This window comes from Chaetodon auriga, chromosome 20 (assembly GCF_051107435.1).
Source record: "Chaetodon auriga isolate fChaAug3 chromosome 20, fChaAug3.hap1, whole genome shotgun sequence".
In the NCBI taxonomy this organism is placed as follows: domain Eukaryota; kingdom Metazoa; phylum Chordata; class Actinopteri; order Chaetodontiformes; family Chaetodontidae; genus Chaetodon; species Chaetodon auriga.
The window spans coordinates 762686-780000 of NC_135093.1; the positions used below are offsets into that span (position 1 = coordinate 762686).

Consider the following 17315-nt stretch of genomic DNA (forward strand, 5'->3'; position numbering starts at 1 on the left):
GGTGGAGGACCTCAGGTGGAGGACCTCAGAGGTGGAGGACCTCAGAGGTGGAGGACCTCAGGTGGAGGACCTCAGAGGTGGAGGACCTCAGAGGTGGAGGACCTCAGGTGGAGGACCTCAGAGGCTGAGGTCAGACTGTTTGGCTGCAGTACTCAGGACAGATGTGGTTTAAGAGCAGCGTGGTGGATCTGGGAGACGTCTCTGCTGGTTGTCTTGTGATTCTCCCTCTGGGCTCTCAGGCCGAAGCCCACTGACGGGCTGGTTGTGCGTGCAGCCCAGTCCTCCAGCGATCCTGTGGCTTGGACCGACGCTGCGAGTGCTTCGAGCGCTCCAGCGGGAAAACTCCCTGCCAGCCGTGGTGTGAGATTCCAGTTGGTTCACACCCTCCCACGCGGCGTCCTCCGGCCGCTGCAGCGGCTCGGCCCGCCGGCCGGATTCCTCCGACGCCTCCAGTCCGAGACCGGAGCGGCTCGCAGGAAGTGGAACCAGAAACCTTTCTGTCCACGAGCCAATGAAACCTCAGCAATCCCTCTGGACTCTCAGCTCAGGTCTGCAGGCAGCGAGAGAGTAACTAAGTACACAGAGTCAAGTGCTGAAGTACAAAGTTTGAGGCACTTTGAACTGTACTGATGGACACACTGATCAATCAGTAATCGTCAGACAGTAATACATGTGATACTGCAAGGGCCACTGCGTAACGAGTACATTTACTTTTGGTACTTTAATTATATTTTGATGTTAATACTTTTGTACTTTGTTTGAATGCAGGATTTTATTTGAGTATTTCTACACTGTGGTGTTTGTACTTTTAAAATACTTCTTCCGTCGCTGAGCAGAGGTTTACTTTGTGTTAATATGTGAAATATATTTGTCTTGACTTCCTGTAAAATGAGCCTAAAACTTCTGTCCCAGACAAAACCAAAGTACCTCAGAGCTGTTCTGGATCCACGTGGACGTCTGCTGGTTCTGGATCCACGTGGATCCACGTGGTCGGTCTGCCGGTTCTGGATCCACGTGGACGTCTGCTGGTTCTGGATCCACGTGGTCGGTCTGCTGGTTCTGGATCCACGTGGATCCACGTGGTCGGTCTGCTGGTTCTGGATCCACATGGACGTCTGCTGGTTCCGTCTGACTGTCGACCAATCAGGAAGTGACCTGCTGAAGTTTTCCTGCCTGTTAGGGTTTGTGTTGATGGTGAGTCGCGCTGTCAGACACACACACACACACACACACACACACACACACACACACACACACACACACACACACACACACTCTCCTGCTCCTGTAGCTGTTCGTATCTTTGCTGTGTTGCAGATGTTTATGGACTGAAGGTCATTGGTCGTCGATCAGTGCTGCAGTCTGTGGTCGTCGGTGCAGATGTGTGATCACAGCTGGTCAGTTCAGCTCTTCATTGATCATCTGATGATTCTGCCTTTTGAGGCCTGATCCACTGATTGGTTATTGATCCCTTTTTTGATATTAATGCAGTATTTGGTGTCAGAAAGTGTCCTGAGTAAACACAGAAACAGTCGTGAAACAGGCGTGAAACCATCAAATGGTCCTTTATCTTTGGTCCCGTCACGCTCAGACTTCCTGTCTGTGGCTCTCTGTCTGCTCATTGGTCCCTTTAAGACAGAAATATCTAAAACCCGTTTCACGTTAATCATTTCCTAAAACAGCTGCTCACTGTAGTTCTTACTTTAAAAATCATGCGTTCGTTGGACTATTTCAGCAGATTGATCCACATTTGGTGTAAAGTTGCATAAAGTGGAAATACTCAGGTGAAGTACCAGTGTGTCTGAAGTACAGTACTTGAGTACTTGGTGAGTACACAGCAGCGGCTCACAGTAAACTTTAAATCAGCGTCTTCTCGTCTCAGACTCACTGATGGAACAGAAAAATGAACTGTGGCGATCCGACAGCAGTCAGTGGGCCGTCGTTCACCACATCGCCTCCGGCTCACAGGTAACTCTGCAGAGCCGCTTCTGATTGGTCCGTCTGACAGCAGTGTCACATTACCTCCGACTGGCAGAGCTTGACTCACATACCCAGAATGCCTCAGATAGGACGAGGAAGCGGTGATGAAAACTGACTCAGAGACACGAGGCTGAAGACAGAAAGTACTGCAGGACTGAAGGTGGACCAAGTATTAACTAGTAAGTACTAATACCACACTGTACAAATACTCTGTTACAAGTTAAAGAGCTGCAGTGAAAATTTTACTTCAGTGAAAGTATAATCGGGAGAATGTACTTGAAGTATTAAAGTAAAAGTACTCAGTGCAGTGAAGTGTCTCCTGTGACTCTTGTACAAACACATTCAGGTCATTCGAGGAAAAGCAGCAAATCAAACATCAGATGGTTCCACAGCAAAGATCTCTGGAACCATTAAAACGACAGATCGATCAGTTTCTGTCAATACACTGATGGACTGATGGACTGATGGACAGATGGACTGATGGTCTCAGCTGGACTGTACGTTTGAGACAAACCATCAGATGCTATAAACTCTTCATGTGCTCGTGTGTAAAAATCTGAAGTAACTGAAGCCGTTTGATTAATGTCGTAAAAAGATTCAGTGCAAAGTGATGAGGAGAAAATACTCCAGTACAAATACCTCAGCTTGTGTTTAATTGCAGTAGTTGTGTAGATGTACTTGAGTTAGCTGATGAGCGCCGCCATCATTGACTGCAGGTTTTTAGCTGCAGTGCGTTTTGTAGTATTGATGACGTTAATGTGCTCTTTGGATCAAAGGGTCAGGTGATCAGGTGATCAGGTGACTTCGTACCTGCAGCCGTCGTCTCACAGCAACATTAAAGACAAACTCGGGTTTAAGTGCACAACATCCACATGAGACAATGTTTATTTCAGCCGTTAAAATACATCCATTCATGTGAGTTCAGAGGTCGCAAAATGTCAAAATGCATGAAAACACCAGAAACCATTTCTACAAAAAACACCAATCGTCTCTTTGCTGCAAATAAATAAAGTCAGAAGTCAAACTGGTTCATGATTCGTTCAAGATCAAAGATGCAAAAATATACAGAAAGAAGCTCGTTTGAGTTTGAACAGAGACAGAATCCTGGAGGACGACGTGACGGCCAGGAGGCTGAGGGACGTGAGGACGGACGTGAAGACAGACGTGAGGACAGACGTAAGGATGGACACTAAGATGGACGTGAAGACGGACGTGAGGATGGACGTGAAGACAGACATGAGGACGGACGTAAGGATGGACATTAAGATGGACGTGAAGATGGACGTGAGGACGGACGTGAAGACAGATGTGAGGACGAACGTAAGGATGGACATTAAGATGGACGTGAGGACGGACGTAAGGATGGACATTAAGATGGACGTGAAGACGGACGTCAGGACGGACGTGAAGACAGACATGAGGACGGACGTAAGGATGGACATTAAGATGGACGTGAAGACAGACGTGAGGACAGACTTAAGGATGGACATTAAGATGGATGTGAAGACGGATGTGAGGACGGACGTGAAGACAGACATGAGGACAGACGTAAGGATGGACATTAAGATGGACGTGAAGACGGACGTGAAGACAGACATGAGGACGGACGTAAGGATGGACATTAAGATGGACGTGAAGATGGACGTGAGGATGGACGTGAAGACAGATGTGAGGACGAACGTAAGGATGGACATTAAGATGGACGTGAGGACGGACGTAAGGATGGACATTAAGATGGACGTGAAGACGGATGTCAGGACGGACGTGAAGACAGACATGAGGACGGACATAAGGATGGACATTAAGATGGACGTGAAGACGGACGTGAGGACAGACTTAAGGATGGACATTAAGATGGATGTGAAGACGGACGTGAGGACGGACGTGAAGACAGACATGAGGACGGATGTAAGGATGGACATTAAGATGGACGTGAAGACGGACGTGAAGACACGTGAGGAAAGACGTAAAGACGGACATGAGGATGGACATTAAGATGGACATAAAGACACATGTGAAGACAGACATGAGGACAGACATGAAGACAAACGTAAAGACACACGTGAGGATGGACGTGAGGACAAACGTGAAGACAGACATGAAGACACGTGAAGACGGACATGAGGACACGTGAAGATGGACATAAAGACATGTGAAGACAGACATGAAGACAAACGTAAAGATACACGTGAGGATGGACGTGAGGACAGACGTGAAGACACGTGAAGACGGACATGAGGACACGTGAAGATGGACATAAAGACACGTGAAGACAGACATGAAGACAAACGTAAAGATACACGTGAGGATGGACGTGAGGACAGACGAGAAGACACGTGAAGACAGACATGAGGACACGCGTGAAGAGTCTTTCCGCCATGACAGCGAGGGTCATGTGACGCTCTGAGCCTCTCAGCTGAACAGACTGGACCTTCCTTCACGGCCCTTTCAGAATAAAAGCCTTCGTCTCGCTGCTCCAGATTAAAGAAGAACTTTAGTTTCAGTGAGGTTTTGATGAACGTCAGGTTTTAGACAAACGGTCCTGCTTCATCACAGATTGTTCGGTTCACGTCAGTCGTTTGTCTTTACACATTTTAATCAATGGAAATAAATCGGCCGCGCGCTCAACATGTTGAGTTCATGACCCGAATGTGACGTTGAGCTGGGACAGCCCTGACGATGCTGCACCGCCTCAGTGCTCAGGTGTGCCGTCCACCAGGTGAGCTGCCTGTTTCCATCTGGATCGGCGCTCGGTTTGTTTGCAGCCCGACGGCTCGTGGCGCCGCTCGTTTCTGACTTGAGATCGACGTTATCGTACGATAAAACTGAAGTCGTCGTAAACAGAAGTTCAGTTTGAACGTCATTAAACGACTAGTTTGGTATCTTGGAAAATGAGCTAATTTGTTTTCTTTCTGAGCTCGACGTGTTCAGATGGAGGACAGCGTCACGTCTCTCTGTCGAGTACGGAGTTTACAAAGCTTAGCTTAGCTTAGCTTAGCATGAAGACTGGATGCAGGTTGTGTTTACCTTTGCAGAGTAAAGATACAGCATGTTAAGCTAGCTGCTTCCCCCTACTTTCAGTCTTTATGCTAAGCTAGGCTAATCCCTCCTGGCTTTAGCTTCGTACTTAAAGGACCAGTGTGCAGGATTTAGTGGCATCTAGTGGTGAGACTGCAGACTGAAACAGACTCAGCCTCTGTGTCCTGAGGTGACAGTGGACACCGAAGACACCAAAAACCTGGAAGTCTCTCTAGAGCCAGTGTTTGGTTTGTCCGCTCCGGGCTCCTGTAGAAACATGGCGGTGCGACACGGTGGACTGGGGACGAGGATCTGCTCCCTCTGTGGAGATAAAGACTCCATTCTTACACCAATGAAAACTTCAGTGAATCTTAAATCATCAGACGTCCTCCAGACTGAACCTTTAAGGTCTAGAAACCATTTCGATATCAATCCTTTAACTCTCATAAACCAAAAAGAAAACAATGAAATGTACTGATGTCCGGCTGAAGCGCCACAGAACGAGGCGGCTGCTGAACCCGTGTGCTTTAGAGGACTTCCTGTGTCGTGTGGTCAGTGCACGTCGGGCCGTAGAGCTGAACCTCTGGAGAGTACTGCAGTATCTGCTACACATTCAAACGAGAACAAAACCTGTACATGAAGACTTCAAAGGCGTTCGCCGTCGACACTGAGAGGACAGAAAAGGACCTTTGTACAGTCACTGACGATAGAAGCTGCCACAGTTAATGCCCAACTGCACCAATATATTCAATTAGCTTTTATTCCATAATTGCTGTGCAAACATTAAAAACACACGTTTAGAATACGGTGCATACGTGAAGAACCCGGCGAGTCGGAGCTTCACGTCGTTTCTCCTATCAAAGAAAACACAACAGAAGAGAAAACACCAGCAGACAAACTGGGTGGAAAGTCAACACGACAGCGCAACACAAACACGTCAGAGAGTCCGACCCGGACCCCCCGACCCCCGACCCCCGACCCCCGACCCCGTCATGCTGAACCAGGAGGAGGCACGAGCTGGACACGGAGCTTCGGTCCAGAAAAAAACCACAGCTACAAACAAACAAACAAACTACTTCATGCCAACAAAATACAGCTCGGACTATTCGTCAACATCTCAGAGCAAAGAGCTTCAATCAAGACTAGACAAATACTTCCTGTGTAAGGTTTCTCGTGGTCTGAGCGAGGGACGAGGCGGGTCACCGGTGTGACGCTCGCACAGATCTTCAAACTGACCACAGGTTGATTCGAACACACTGAGAGCCGGGCGGCTCAAAGGGACATCGGCTGAGGACGGGAGTCCGTCGTCACAGGAGACCACAGACGGACTGAACTGTACATTCACTTCAAGTAGAGGAGAATCCATGCTCTGAGGACGGGCCGCGAACACAACAAGAAAACATCTGCAGGAGACTTTCCGACAGTTTCAGAGATCGAGAGCTGTGACAGACGTTTGGCTTCGTGATGACACGCAAACATCAAAGCGCCCGGTTTTGGTTGACGGACGGTCGAAGTGTGCAAAGTTCCTGTCGGAGAAGCAGCGCTCGCTTTGTTGTTGCATTGATTGTTTGTGTAACAGTCGAGGCCATGGGCTCTGAGGCGTGGCGGAGTTGAACCAGCAACTTTAGTTTCTTTACAATCTGCAGGGTCTGAGGACGGCTGGCCAGTCGTCACTGTGGAGACAGACAGAGGACAGAGGGCAGAGACGTGAGCTGACGTCCAGGTTTGACCCTTGACCTTTGACCCCAGTCTAAGCTCCAGCTCTCACTGAGTCTTAGTGTGTCTCACTGCGTCTCTCTGTGTCTCATTGCGTCTCACTGTGTCTCTCTGTGTCCCACTGAGTCTGAGTGTGTCTCATTGTGTCTCACTACGTCTCACTGTCTCTCACTGCGTCTCTCTGTGTCTCATTGTGTCTCTCTGTGTCTCTCTGTGTCTCTCACTGCATCTCTCTGTGTCTCCTTGTGTCTCTCTGCGTCTCTCTGTGTCTCATTGTGTCTCTCTGTGTCTCACTACGTCTCACTGTGTCTCACTGCATCTCTCTGTTTCTCTCTGTGTCTCTCTGTATCTCATTGCGTCTCACTGCGTCTCTCTGTGTCTCATTGCGTCTCACTGTGTCTCTCTGTGTCCCACTGAGTCTGAGTGTGTCTCATTGTGTCTCACTACGTCTCACTGTCTCTCACTGCGTCTCTCTGTGTCTCACTGCGTCTCTCTGTGTCTCATTGTGTCTCTCTGTGTCTCATTGTGTCTCTCTGTGTCTCTCTGTGTCTCATTGTGTATCTCTGTGTCTCACTGTGTCTCACTGCGTCTCTCTGTGTCTCATTGTGTCTCTCTGTGTCTCACTACGTCTCACTGTGTCTCACTGCGTCTCTCTGTGTCTCATTGTGTATCTCTGTGTCTCACTACGTCTCACTGTGTCTCACTGCGTCTCTCTGTGTCTCATTGTGTCTCTCTGTGTCTCACTACGTCTCACTGTGTCTCACTGCGTCTCTCTGTGTCTCATTGTGTCTCTCTGTGTCTCACTACGTCTCACTGTGTCTCACTGCGTCTCTCTGTTTCTCTCTGTGTCTCTCTGTGTCTCATTGCGTCTCACTGCGTCTCTCTGTGTCTCATTGCGTCTCACTGTGTCTCTCTGTGTCCCACTGAGTCTGAGTGTGTCTCATTGTGTCTCACTACGTCTCACTGTCTCTCACTGCGTCTCTCTGTGTCTCACTGCGTCTCTCTGTGTCTCATTGTGTCTCTCTGTGTCTCATTGTGTCTCTCTGTGTCTCACTGCGTCTCTCTGTGTCTCACTACGTCTCACTGTCTCTCACTGCGTCTCTCTGTTTCTCATTGTGTCTCTCTGCGTCTCTCTGTGTCTCACTGCGTCTCTCTGTGTCTCATTGTGTATCTCTGTGTCTCACTACGTCTCACTGTGTCTCACTGCGTCTCTCTGTGTCTCATTGTGTCTCTGTGTGTCTCACTACGTCTCACTGTGTCTCACTGCGTCTCTCTGTGTCTCATTGTGTCTCTGTGTGTCTCACTACGTCTCACTGTGTCTCACTGCGTCTCTCTGTGTCTCATTGTGTCTCTCTGTGTCTCACTACGTCTCACTGTCTCTCACTGCGTCTCTCTGTTTCTCATTGTGTCTCTCTGCGTCTCTCTGTGTCTCACTGCGTCTCTCTGTGTCTCATTGTGTATCTCTGTGTCTCACTACGTCTCACTGTGTCTCACTGCGTCTCTCTGTGTCTCATTGTGTCTCTCTGTGTCTCACTACGTCTCACTGTGTCTCACTGCGTCTCTCTGTGTCTCATTGTGTCTCTCTGTGTCTCACTACGTCTCTCTGTGTCTCACTGCGTCTCTCTGTTTCTCATTGTGTCTCTCTGTGTCTCACTACGTCTCTCTGTGTCTCACTGCGTCTCTCTGTTTCTCTCTGTGTCTCTCTGCGTCTCTGTCTCGTTTGTAAAACGTCTCTGGTGCAGCTGTAAACACTCAGACTGACCTGCTGCCTCCTCAGCTGCCCTCCTACAGCGTGCTGCTGAGTATCTCTGACACCTGGGCATTTGTTTGGTCGTCTGAGTCTACGTCCTGGGTGGAGGCTCCCTCTGGCTCCTCTTCCTCCCCTCCGGACTCCACCTGTGCCACGACCACCGACACGCCTGCGGCCTTCACCTGCTTCGCCACCCCTCCCCCCTGCTCCTCCTCCCAGCCCCTCCTCTCGTGGCCCGGCGACAGCTCCTTGCAGGGCTCCACAAAGATCCGGCGGACGTGGGGCCTCGGCTCCCGGTGTCGGCCCTTCCGGCTCTCCAGGACGCAGGAGGCGTGGCTCACGTAGGTGGTGCCCTGGAGGGAGGGCAGGTCCCCCGGCAGAGGCAAGTCTGGGTCAAGCTGCTTGGTGTAGACCCCCTCAGATAAAGATCCGGTGTGACTCTCCCCGCTGTGACCTCTGAGCCAGCGCTGGGGCCCGCTGAAGTACTGGCCCCGATGGCTCCTGGACAGAAGTTTGCGTTTGGCAGGGGGGTTGGCGAGGGCCCTCAGGGGTGCGACGCCCTCCTGGTGGCTGTTGGAAAGGGAGAGGCCCTCCAGAGTCTTGGTGGTGTCGGACAGTGCTGGGGACAGGGGGAGGGACAGAGGCAGGTCTTTGGAGAATCTGGGGGACAGGGGGACAGACGGAGAGGTGGGGAGGGTCCTGGAGAGGGAGGGAGAGCGAGGCAGACCAGAGGGAGAGAGAGGGAAGTCTTTGGATAGAGAGGGGGAGTGAGGGAGGAGGGGTGAGGAGAGAGGAGCGTCTTTAGATGTGGGATCCTTCAGCACCGGGGACAGGGGGAGGTCTTTGGGTGGACAGACGCTGTACCTGAGAGACAGGATGAAACCAAGACAGGACTCGTTAGACACCAGGAGAACCCTAATGGACACAGCGAGGACATTTAAGAGCTGACGTCAGACACGTTGTTTTCATTACGGATACGACAAAGAGTCTGAGAGGAGTTCAGATTCATGGTCAGTAAAGCCGCTGTGAACGAACCGACGTACAGACCTGAGCTCGTGGATCTGCAGCACGTCCGGGGCACTGCCGCCCAGCGAGTGCACGGCCTGCTGGGACAGATCCTGGGGCGGAGAGTAGAGCAGGTCCAGCTCGCGGGGGCTCAGGGCGTCGCTGGAGTCGTAGTCGCTGTCCGTCGGCAGGAAAACCTCCGAGGACCCGTCTTCATCTGAGCCAAGCAGAGAGTCTGACAGCAGAGAGATTCAGGGTCAGTTTTAATGTTTCTTTAACGTGTTTTTTAGAAAAACCTTTAAATCTACACTGAAGCTCCTGAGTGTCGACTGACCGCTGATGGCTTTCCTTCTGCGGAGTTCAGGTGAGGGGGAAGGTGTGGGCAGGTAGTCCATGGTCGAGGACGTGGAGTCGGTCTTCTGCTGGCCGGAGTCGCTCTCCGGCGCGTTGGCGTCCACCAGGCAGGTGATCGGTACACCGCCGCGAGGCTGCTTGTAGCGAGCGTACTGCAGGGCGTCGGTGATCCAGCGGAGATCACGACGCATCTCGTCCAGCTGCTGCAGGAGGACAAACGAACACGGCGGCCGAAGCTTACGTTACGTGTTTGGTTGATTCTGTCTTCAGTTTCATTGACATGTGAATCATTCGAACGTCTGCTTCTACGCCGATGACGCTCTCCTCTACGTCAGTGCTGCTTACAGCAGAGCTGAAACTGTTAGTAATCAATCGACGCTGATTATTGATCAACTGAGAATCACTGATTCCACTGTGAGGGTTTCTGGTTTTGGGTCAGATAAAATAAGCTTTGCTCAGGTTTCACTCATTGATTAACGGTTAATATGATGACACCTGATTACTGTCTCCCACCATTAGCGAGCTGGACTGACGGCGGCTAATGTTACAGCTCATCAGAGCCAGTAATCCAGCTTCTGAAGGCGTCCAGCATCAAAATGTCTCATCTGGCCCCTCCGGATCCTCCAGGAGGAGCATCTGGAACACCGTGTTCAACCTGCCGCCACCGTGACCGGCTCCAGGTGAGAGGCGCAGAGTGGGTGAGCCGTCAAAGGTGTTGTTGTTGTTGTTGTTGTTGTTGTTGTTGTTGTTGTTGTTAGTGAGGACGCAGCAGCACTTGTTTCCTCTGAATAAATTTAATGTCTGAAGTTTGTCAACTTTTGTTTGCTGTTATATTTTATATTTTCTAAATGAGTCAAAGGTTTCATGAAGTGTGTGTGTGTGTGTGTGTGTGTGTCTGTCTGTCTGTCTGTCTGTCTTTGAAGAGAATGAAGTGTGACAAAATGTTAAGCAGCAATTAGCCAACTGACAGACAGAAAGCAGGAGAGCCACACACACACACACACACACACACACACACACACACACACACACACACAGCGGGAGGCTGACAGCAGCGATGACTCGGCTGGAAAGAATTCGGAGGCTGCGATGGCAGAGCGAGTCTGTCGGGGAAAAACATGGAGGACATTCCTGTTCGTCCCACAGAGGGACGCTGAAGTCTCCGTCTGTTTACCAACATCTCACTTCAGCGTCCTCACGTTGACGTCGTCCATTCTGTCCACACATCATCTCTAAACTTTAGTTTGGTGGTTGTGTGTGATGCGCGTGCACACACACACACACACACACACACACACACACACACACACACACACACACAGTGTTTGAATGCATCTTTTCACTCACACTGTACATAATATATGAATTTCAATTAATGATTCAGTCCTTTTTGCTGCTTCCTTCAGTGTCCCTGAAGAGTCTTTGTCTTCTGGACGGACGGTTGGAGACGTCACTTCAGGTTGATGGTGATGAACATTTTCCACATTTTCTTTATCGACGAAATGATCGACTCATCAATAAGCAGCAGATTGGTAGATAACGTGACTGTTAGCTTCAAGGCTAGCCTTAGCGTGAAGGTGTGAAAACAGGTAACCACACTAATCTGACACGCTTGTCCTTAAAGGTGGAGGCGCTGCACCGTGACCTGATGAGGAGACGAACGAGGATGAGGAGCTGAGAAGGTGGAGGACCTGCTGAAGCCAGAGCTCGTCCTCCCTCAGACTGAAGCGTGTCCACCAGGACGAGCCGTGAGGACGCTCAGGGCCGACAGCAGCTCTCAGCGCCAGTCCCCTCAGGATGAACTGGACTAACTGGACTAACTGGACTTAAAGGAGGCGTCCACAGACGAACCTCTCAGCAACAGACGACAGAACAGAGCGTTAAGCAGAAACCTGACGGGACACCAATCAGCTGTCAGTCCGCTCTGATGACACGTCTGCCATGTTTTCAGATGACACCACCGAAGAAGACAAGCCTCCAGACGATCCTGCAGCCGTCTGAGACTTTCCTCCATCAACATATGGTGAGTCTAAACAAGCCGTCCAATTAGACGCATCACGTCATCTTCACGCTAACCCACTTTCACTGCAGACACACACACACACACACACACAGACGCTGTCAGGACCTCCCAGCTTAGCTTACTCTGTGTGTGTGTGTGTGTGTGTGTGTGTGTGTGTGTGTGTGTGTGTGTGTTCTATCTTTGTGAGGACTTTTTTTCAATTCGAGTAATTAAACATTTTTGGGACACACAAGTTTTTGTGGGGAGACCCTTTAAGTTTTTGAGCCTGTGAAGGAAAAGTGAAGATGTTTCTGTAGGATAAAATATTTTTTTGAAGGTCAGATGTTTGTTTGGTCCTCAGACGAGTTTTTAGGTGGAGCTGAACGTGACAGCGAGGGTCCTCAGAAGCATAGAGATCCACATGTTGGCGCTGAAGGACGAGGCGCTTTTCACACTCTGCCCTCCACATCAACATTTTACTGTCTTCCATGACACACACACACACACACACACACACACGTGCTCTGATTGGTATTATTTTTTCCCCTGACATTCCCTCTCTGAGCAATTTGTGGTTGGGGGGCCTCTTTTTTCCGAGCTCTAAAATCGCAGACAGAGAGCTAGACAGATGGTTACACACACACACACACACGCACACGCACGCACACACACACACACACACACACACACGCACACACACGCACACACACGCACACACACACGCACACGCCCCTCTGGCAGCGCTGTGATTGGAGAGCACCCTTGTGGTTTCGTGGTCGGGCTCCATTAACAGCGGCGGTGGGCTCTTCACAGAGAGAAATCTCAGACCGCTTTGCTTTCATACTTCTGGCCTGGTGGCGGCGAGCGGCGAGCGGCCGCTTCACGACTTCTCTCACTGTAGAAAAACAAGCTGTTTAACAGCTAATACTCCCAGCAGTTACACTTTACTGCATCAATAAACGTCTCAAATTGGATTAACGACTCATTTGTTTTCACAGCGCCTCATTTTTTCTGTTCTTTTTCGGGGAAAGGAAAGCGGATATGAAATAAAATGATATTAAAAATGAGATTAATGAAAAGGTCGTCTTCGAGGGGCCGACGGGCCCTCGTCTGATTACTGTCTGCTTTCATTTACGAGGTCCGGGCTGACGTCATCAATCCGTACAGGAGCTGAAACCACACGGAGCGACTTCAGGCTGGAAACTGGTCCCAGTGCAGCTTCCAAACTTTGTCCAGTCGCCCCTCAGCTGAAGACTCTTCAGTCCTGCACGTCTCACCACCACAGCAGATTATGAAACTGGTCCTCGCTGTCACTTCTCACTGGATCTGAATGGAACGATTACATGGAACAGCTGATCTGACCTGTTCTGATCTGATCTGATCTGTCCTTGACAGGGAGGATCAGGGGGTTGCTGTGGTGACACACCTGTTACCTGTTCGACAGGCGCTGATGGAAAACGCTGCAGGTGAGAAGCAGCTGACTCCTCTCACGCCCCCTGCAGGCTGCAGCGTTCATCACAACCTCCATGTGCAGGCGCGACAGGTTTGTTCCGAAGGCGGCGCCAGAGCAAAGGCCGCCAACGTGACTGAGGTTCATTGTCCAGGGAGCCGGACCGTCAGGTGTCGGACTGACGGACAGAAACTGAAGGTGTGCTCCGGATAAATATTCACGTCTCTTAATGTTTCTGACCAGCCAGAAGTCCACTGTGACGTTTATGACGTTATTTCCTGTTTGACTTTCTGTTTCAGGCTCCACGGCGACGCCTGCTGGACGCTCTGATCGACTCCAGCCTTCACTGGAGCGTCAGACTTTCCCGCCGGGTCGCATTTTGGGTCGCGACCAAACCAGTGACATCATTAGTTTATATTTAATGATCCAATGAAGTTTGAAGAAAAGACAACTTTGTTCTATCTTCACAACTAACACCATTTCTGATTCTGAAGGAACTTGGACCCGACCGTCCAGTTGTTCCTCCTCTGTGGACGGCGTCTTCCTGTCGACCACAAAAACAGCAACATGAGGTGGAACACTGTGCCGTCAACGCAGCGTTTGAGCACAGAGACGCCCTCGCCCACTGCTCTGAGTGCAAACGGGGCTCTGGTGACTCTGTCCCCTGACTGTCCTCTGTCCCCTGACTGTCCCCTGACTGTCCTCTGACTGTCCTCTGTCCCCTGACTGTCCCCTGACTGTCCTCTAACTGTCCCCTGACTGTCCCCTGACTGTCCCCTGACTGAAACCTGGACTCTGGATCAGACCAGTACCTGAGATGATGTGCTACTGGGGGATTCTCACCTGGATGTAGTCCAGGATGAGCTGGTGCCTCTGCTTCGCTGTGGCCACCTCGCTGTCGGTGATGGCTTCTCGCAGGGCCTGCTGGGTAATGAGAGCGTCCAGGTCCAGGACGGAGGACAGACGGCAGTACAGGCTGATGAACTTCTCTTTGTAGGTGCAGAAGTGCACTGAAAACAGAAAGAGACGGTCGGACGGCTACTATTAAAACAGGTCAAAGCAGAACCATTTAAGCATTCTGTACTTCAGTTTGTGACAGCAGCGTAAAGGGAGTCTGGCTCTTCTTCTCCATCTTATCTGCACGTTTCTCTGGAGGACAGAACATCTCGTCCACTGTGATCACTGTGTGTCTTCCTCCAGCAGGAAGCAACAACGCTGGACAGAAAGTCTGAGTGACGACCAGTGAAAAGAGGCTTCGGTCTCCTGTTCAGAGAGTCGCGTCCAACAGTTTGATCCGGCAGCTGCTGAGGAGGTCAGAGTGTACAGACGCAGTACTTTCTGTGTGTGTGTGAGTGAGTGAGTGTGTGTATGTGTGTGTGTGTGTGCGTGCGTGTGTGTGTTTGAGTGTGAGCGTTGTTACCGAGCTCGAACATCTGCAGAGGGAGGTGGAGGAACCCTGACAGAGGCGTGTAGGGGTTGGACTGTCCGGGGGCGGAGCAAACGTTGTCGGCCGCCGGCAGCAGCAGCAGGAAGGAGACGCCGTGGCCGAGCTCGACCACCTCCTGACTGTAGAGACGGAAGTGACGAGCCTGCGACACGTGGGATGAAGAAAAACACTTAAATAACATCCTCAGGCTTTCAGATAATCACTGAAGATGATGATGATGATGATGAAACCAGATGAATAAACAAACAGACTTCAAACTGACTCCCACCAAACCTCAGAGGGAAAATCCTGATTTTAACATGAGCCTGTTTGACCTGCTCGTCATCTCTGACGTGCGCTGCGTCACCTGGTGCAGAGGTAGGTTCAGGTGTTTCAGCAGAGACTTGATCCCAGTCTGCAACTCGTAGTACAGCAAAGGGGCGTGGCTTTCTGGCCTGGGCCCCGCCTCCTCGCTCTCCTTCTCTCCGGCCGCCGCCAACGTCTGGATCCAGTCCCACTCCTCCCTGAACGCAACACACACACATCGACACAGGACACACAGCCAACGTGAGAACAGACTGCAGATCAGTTCAAAGAGCTGCAGCATGTGGCTCTGCCTTAAAGACGGTTAATCAGCAGGAACCGTCAAGGGCACCTCCCCGTCCCCCGTCTGTCCCCCGTCTGTCCTCGTCTGTCCTCCTCTGTCCCCCCTCTGTCCTCGTCTGTCTCCCGTCTGTCCTCCTCTGTCCCCCGTCTGTCCTTGTCCGTCCTCGTCTGTCCTCCTCTGTCCCCCGTCTGTCCTCCTCTGTCCCCTGTCCGTCCTCCTCTGTCCTTGTCTGTCCTCCTCTGTCCCCTGTCTGTCCTCCTCTGTCCTCGTCTGTCCCCGTCTGTCCCCTGTCTGTCCCCTGTCTGTCCTCGTCTGTCCCCCGTCTGTCCTCGTCTGTCCCCCGTCTGTCCTCATCTGTCCCCCTCTGTCCCTCGTCTGTCCTCGTCTGTCCCGTGTCTGTCCTCGTCTGTCCTCCTCTGTCCCCTTTCTGTCCTCCTCTGTCCTCCTCTGTCCCCTGTCTGTCCTCCTCTGTCCTCCTCTGTCCCCTGTCTGTCCTCCTCTGTCCCCGTCTGTCCCCTGTCTGTCCTCGTCTGTCCTCCTCTGTCCCCCGTCTGTCCTCGTCTGTCCCCCGTCTGTCCCCTGTCTGTCCTCCTCTGTCCTCGTCTGTCCCCCTCTGTCCCTCGTCTGTCCCGTGTCTGTCCTCGTCTGTCCCCGTCTGTCCCCCGCCTGTCCTCCTCTGTCCCCTTTCTGTCCTCCTCTGTCCTCGTCTGTCCCTGTCTGTCCTCCTCTGTCCCCTGTCTGTCCCCCTCTGTCCCTCGTCTGTCCCGTGTCTGTCCTCGTCTGTCCCCGTCTGTCCTCGTCTGTCTCCCGTCTGTCCTCGTCTGTCCCCCGCCTGTCCTCCTCTGTCCCCTTTCTGTCCTCCTCTGTCCTCGTCTGTCCCTGTCTGTCCTCCTCTGTCCCCCGTCTATCCTCGTCTGTCCCGTGTCTGTCCTCCTCTGTCCCTCATCTGTCCTCGTCTGTCCCCCGTCTGTCCTCGTCTGTCCCCCGCCTGTCCTCGTCTGTCCCCCGTCTGTCCTCGTCTGCTAAAACTCAGCTTCACAGTTTGATGATTGTTCTTCTGACTTCTGATCTCTTCACGCGTCACAGAACACAGAGTTCACGTTCCTGAGACGTTCTTGAAGAACAGACGTGGATCCACAGGTGGGATCTCTGTTCAGTCTCTGCATCCAAACAGTGTGAGTTACAAAGCTTGTCTGTGCTCACCTCACCTGAGTAATCACCTCCGACCAAAAACAAACAAATAGTTCAACGAGCGGCTCGATGACACAACAGCGACCCTCAGACTCAGATGCTGAGTCAGCGCCGCAGGAGCCGGAGGTTTCCAAATCTGATCGAGAAACTACGCGACTGCCAGGCTGCAGCTCGGCGGATTCAAGTCATCCACAGATCCGACCAATGACGCTGCAGAACACACGCACGCACTCATACACACACACACACACACACACACACACACACACACACACACACACAGTTTCTCACTTCACACTTTCCAATCTCTGCAAGGTGGGAATGTGAAGCTGTTCAGCATCCAGAAATTCCTGTGATGGAGGCTAAAGAGCAGAAATACTCCTACCTGCCCAGAGCTCACAGCCAATCAGATTGGATCGGACACAAAAGACACAAATCCAGAAAAGCGCGCGCACACACACACACACACGCACACACAGTACAGTGATTGTAATGTAATACTGGCAGATTAGCGTCCTCTTGGACTGAATTCTGCAGGTTTTGGGTCACATTTGAGGTTTTCTGTTGGGCTGAGGCAGAAACATTCAGATGTACAGGTGATGACACCTGTTCTTGCCATCATCCAGCTGTTTGTACACACCCGACCTGATCACAAACCACACCAAAGCTCACCGTCACCGAACCGTCACACTGCTCATTTTTAAAAAAACGTGCAGCTGCAGCCATGAGGTGAGTTCTAGTTTCCTTCCTGAATCAGACACCAAAGATTCATCTGTTATTATTTCACCTCGTCTCCATCACAGTGTGACGTCTGCT

The 17315-nt window shown here is 51.3% G+C and overlaps 1 protein-coding gene across 6 annotated transcripts in view; it reads right to left on the reverse strand.

Annotated features, from left to right (window-relative positions):
* Window positions 1–2832: 2832 nt before the first annotated feature.
* Window positions 2833–17315, reverse strand: part of ankfn1a (ankyrin repeat and fibronectin type III domain containing 1a) — a 74163-nt gene continuing 59680 nt past the window's right edge. For 5 of the 6 annotated variants that reach the window (XM_076760162.1, XM_076760164.1, XM_076760161.1 and 2 more), the window contains 7 exons: window positions 15069–15225; window positions 14696–14864; window positions 14119–14285; window positions 9804–10026; window positions 9512–9704; window positions 8477–9328; window positions 2833–6671 (listed from right to left, as the gene is read on the reverse strand). In XM_076760162.1, the coding sequence (XP_076616277.1) occupies window positions 8500–9328; window positions 9512–9704; window positions 9804–10026; window positions 14119–14285; window positions 14696–14864; window positions 15069–15225 (1738 nt within the window). In that variant the 3' untranslated portion in view covers window positions 2833–6671; window positions 8477–8499. The remainder of the gene's footprint in view (window positions 6672–8476; window positions 9329–9511; window positions 9705–9803; window positions 10027–14118; window positions 14286–14695; window positions 14865–15068; window positions 15226–17315) is intronic. The other variant, XM_076760163.1, reaches the window with a different exon arrangement.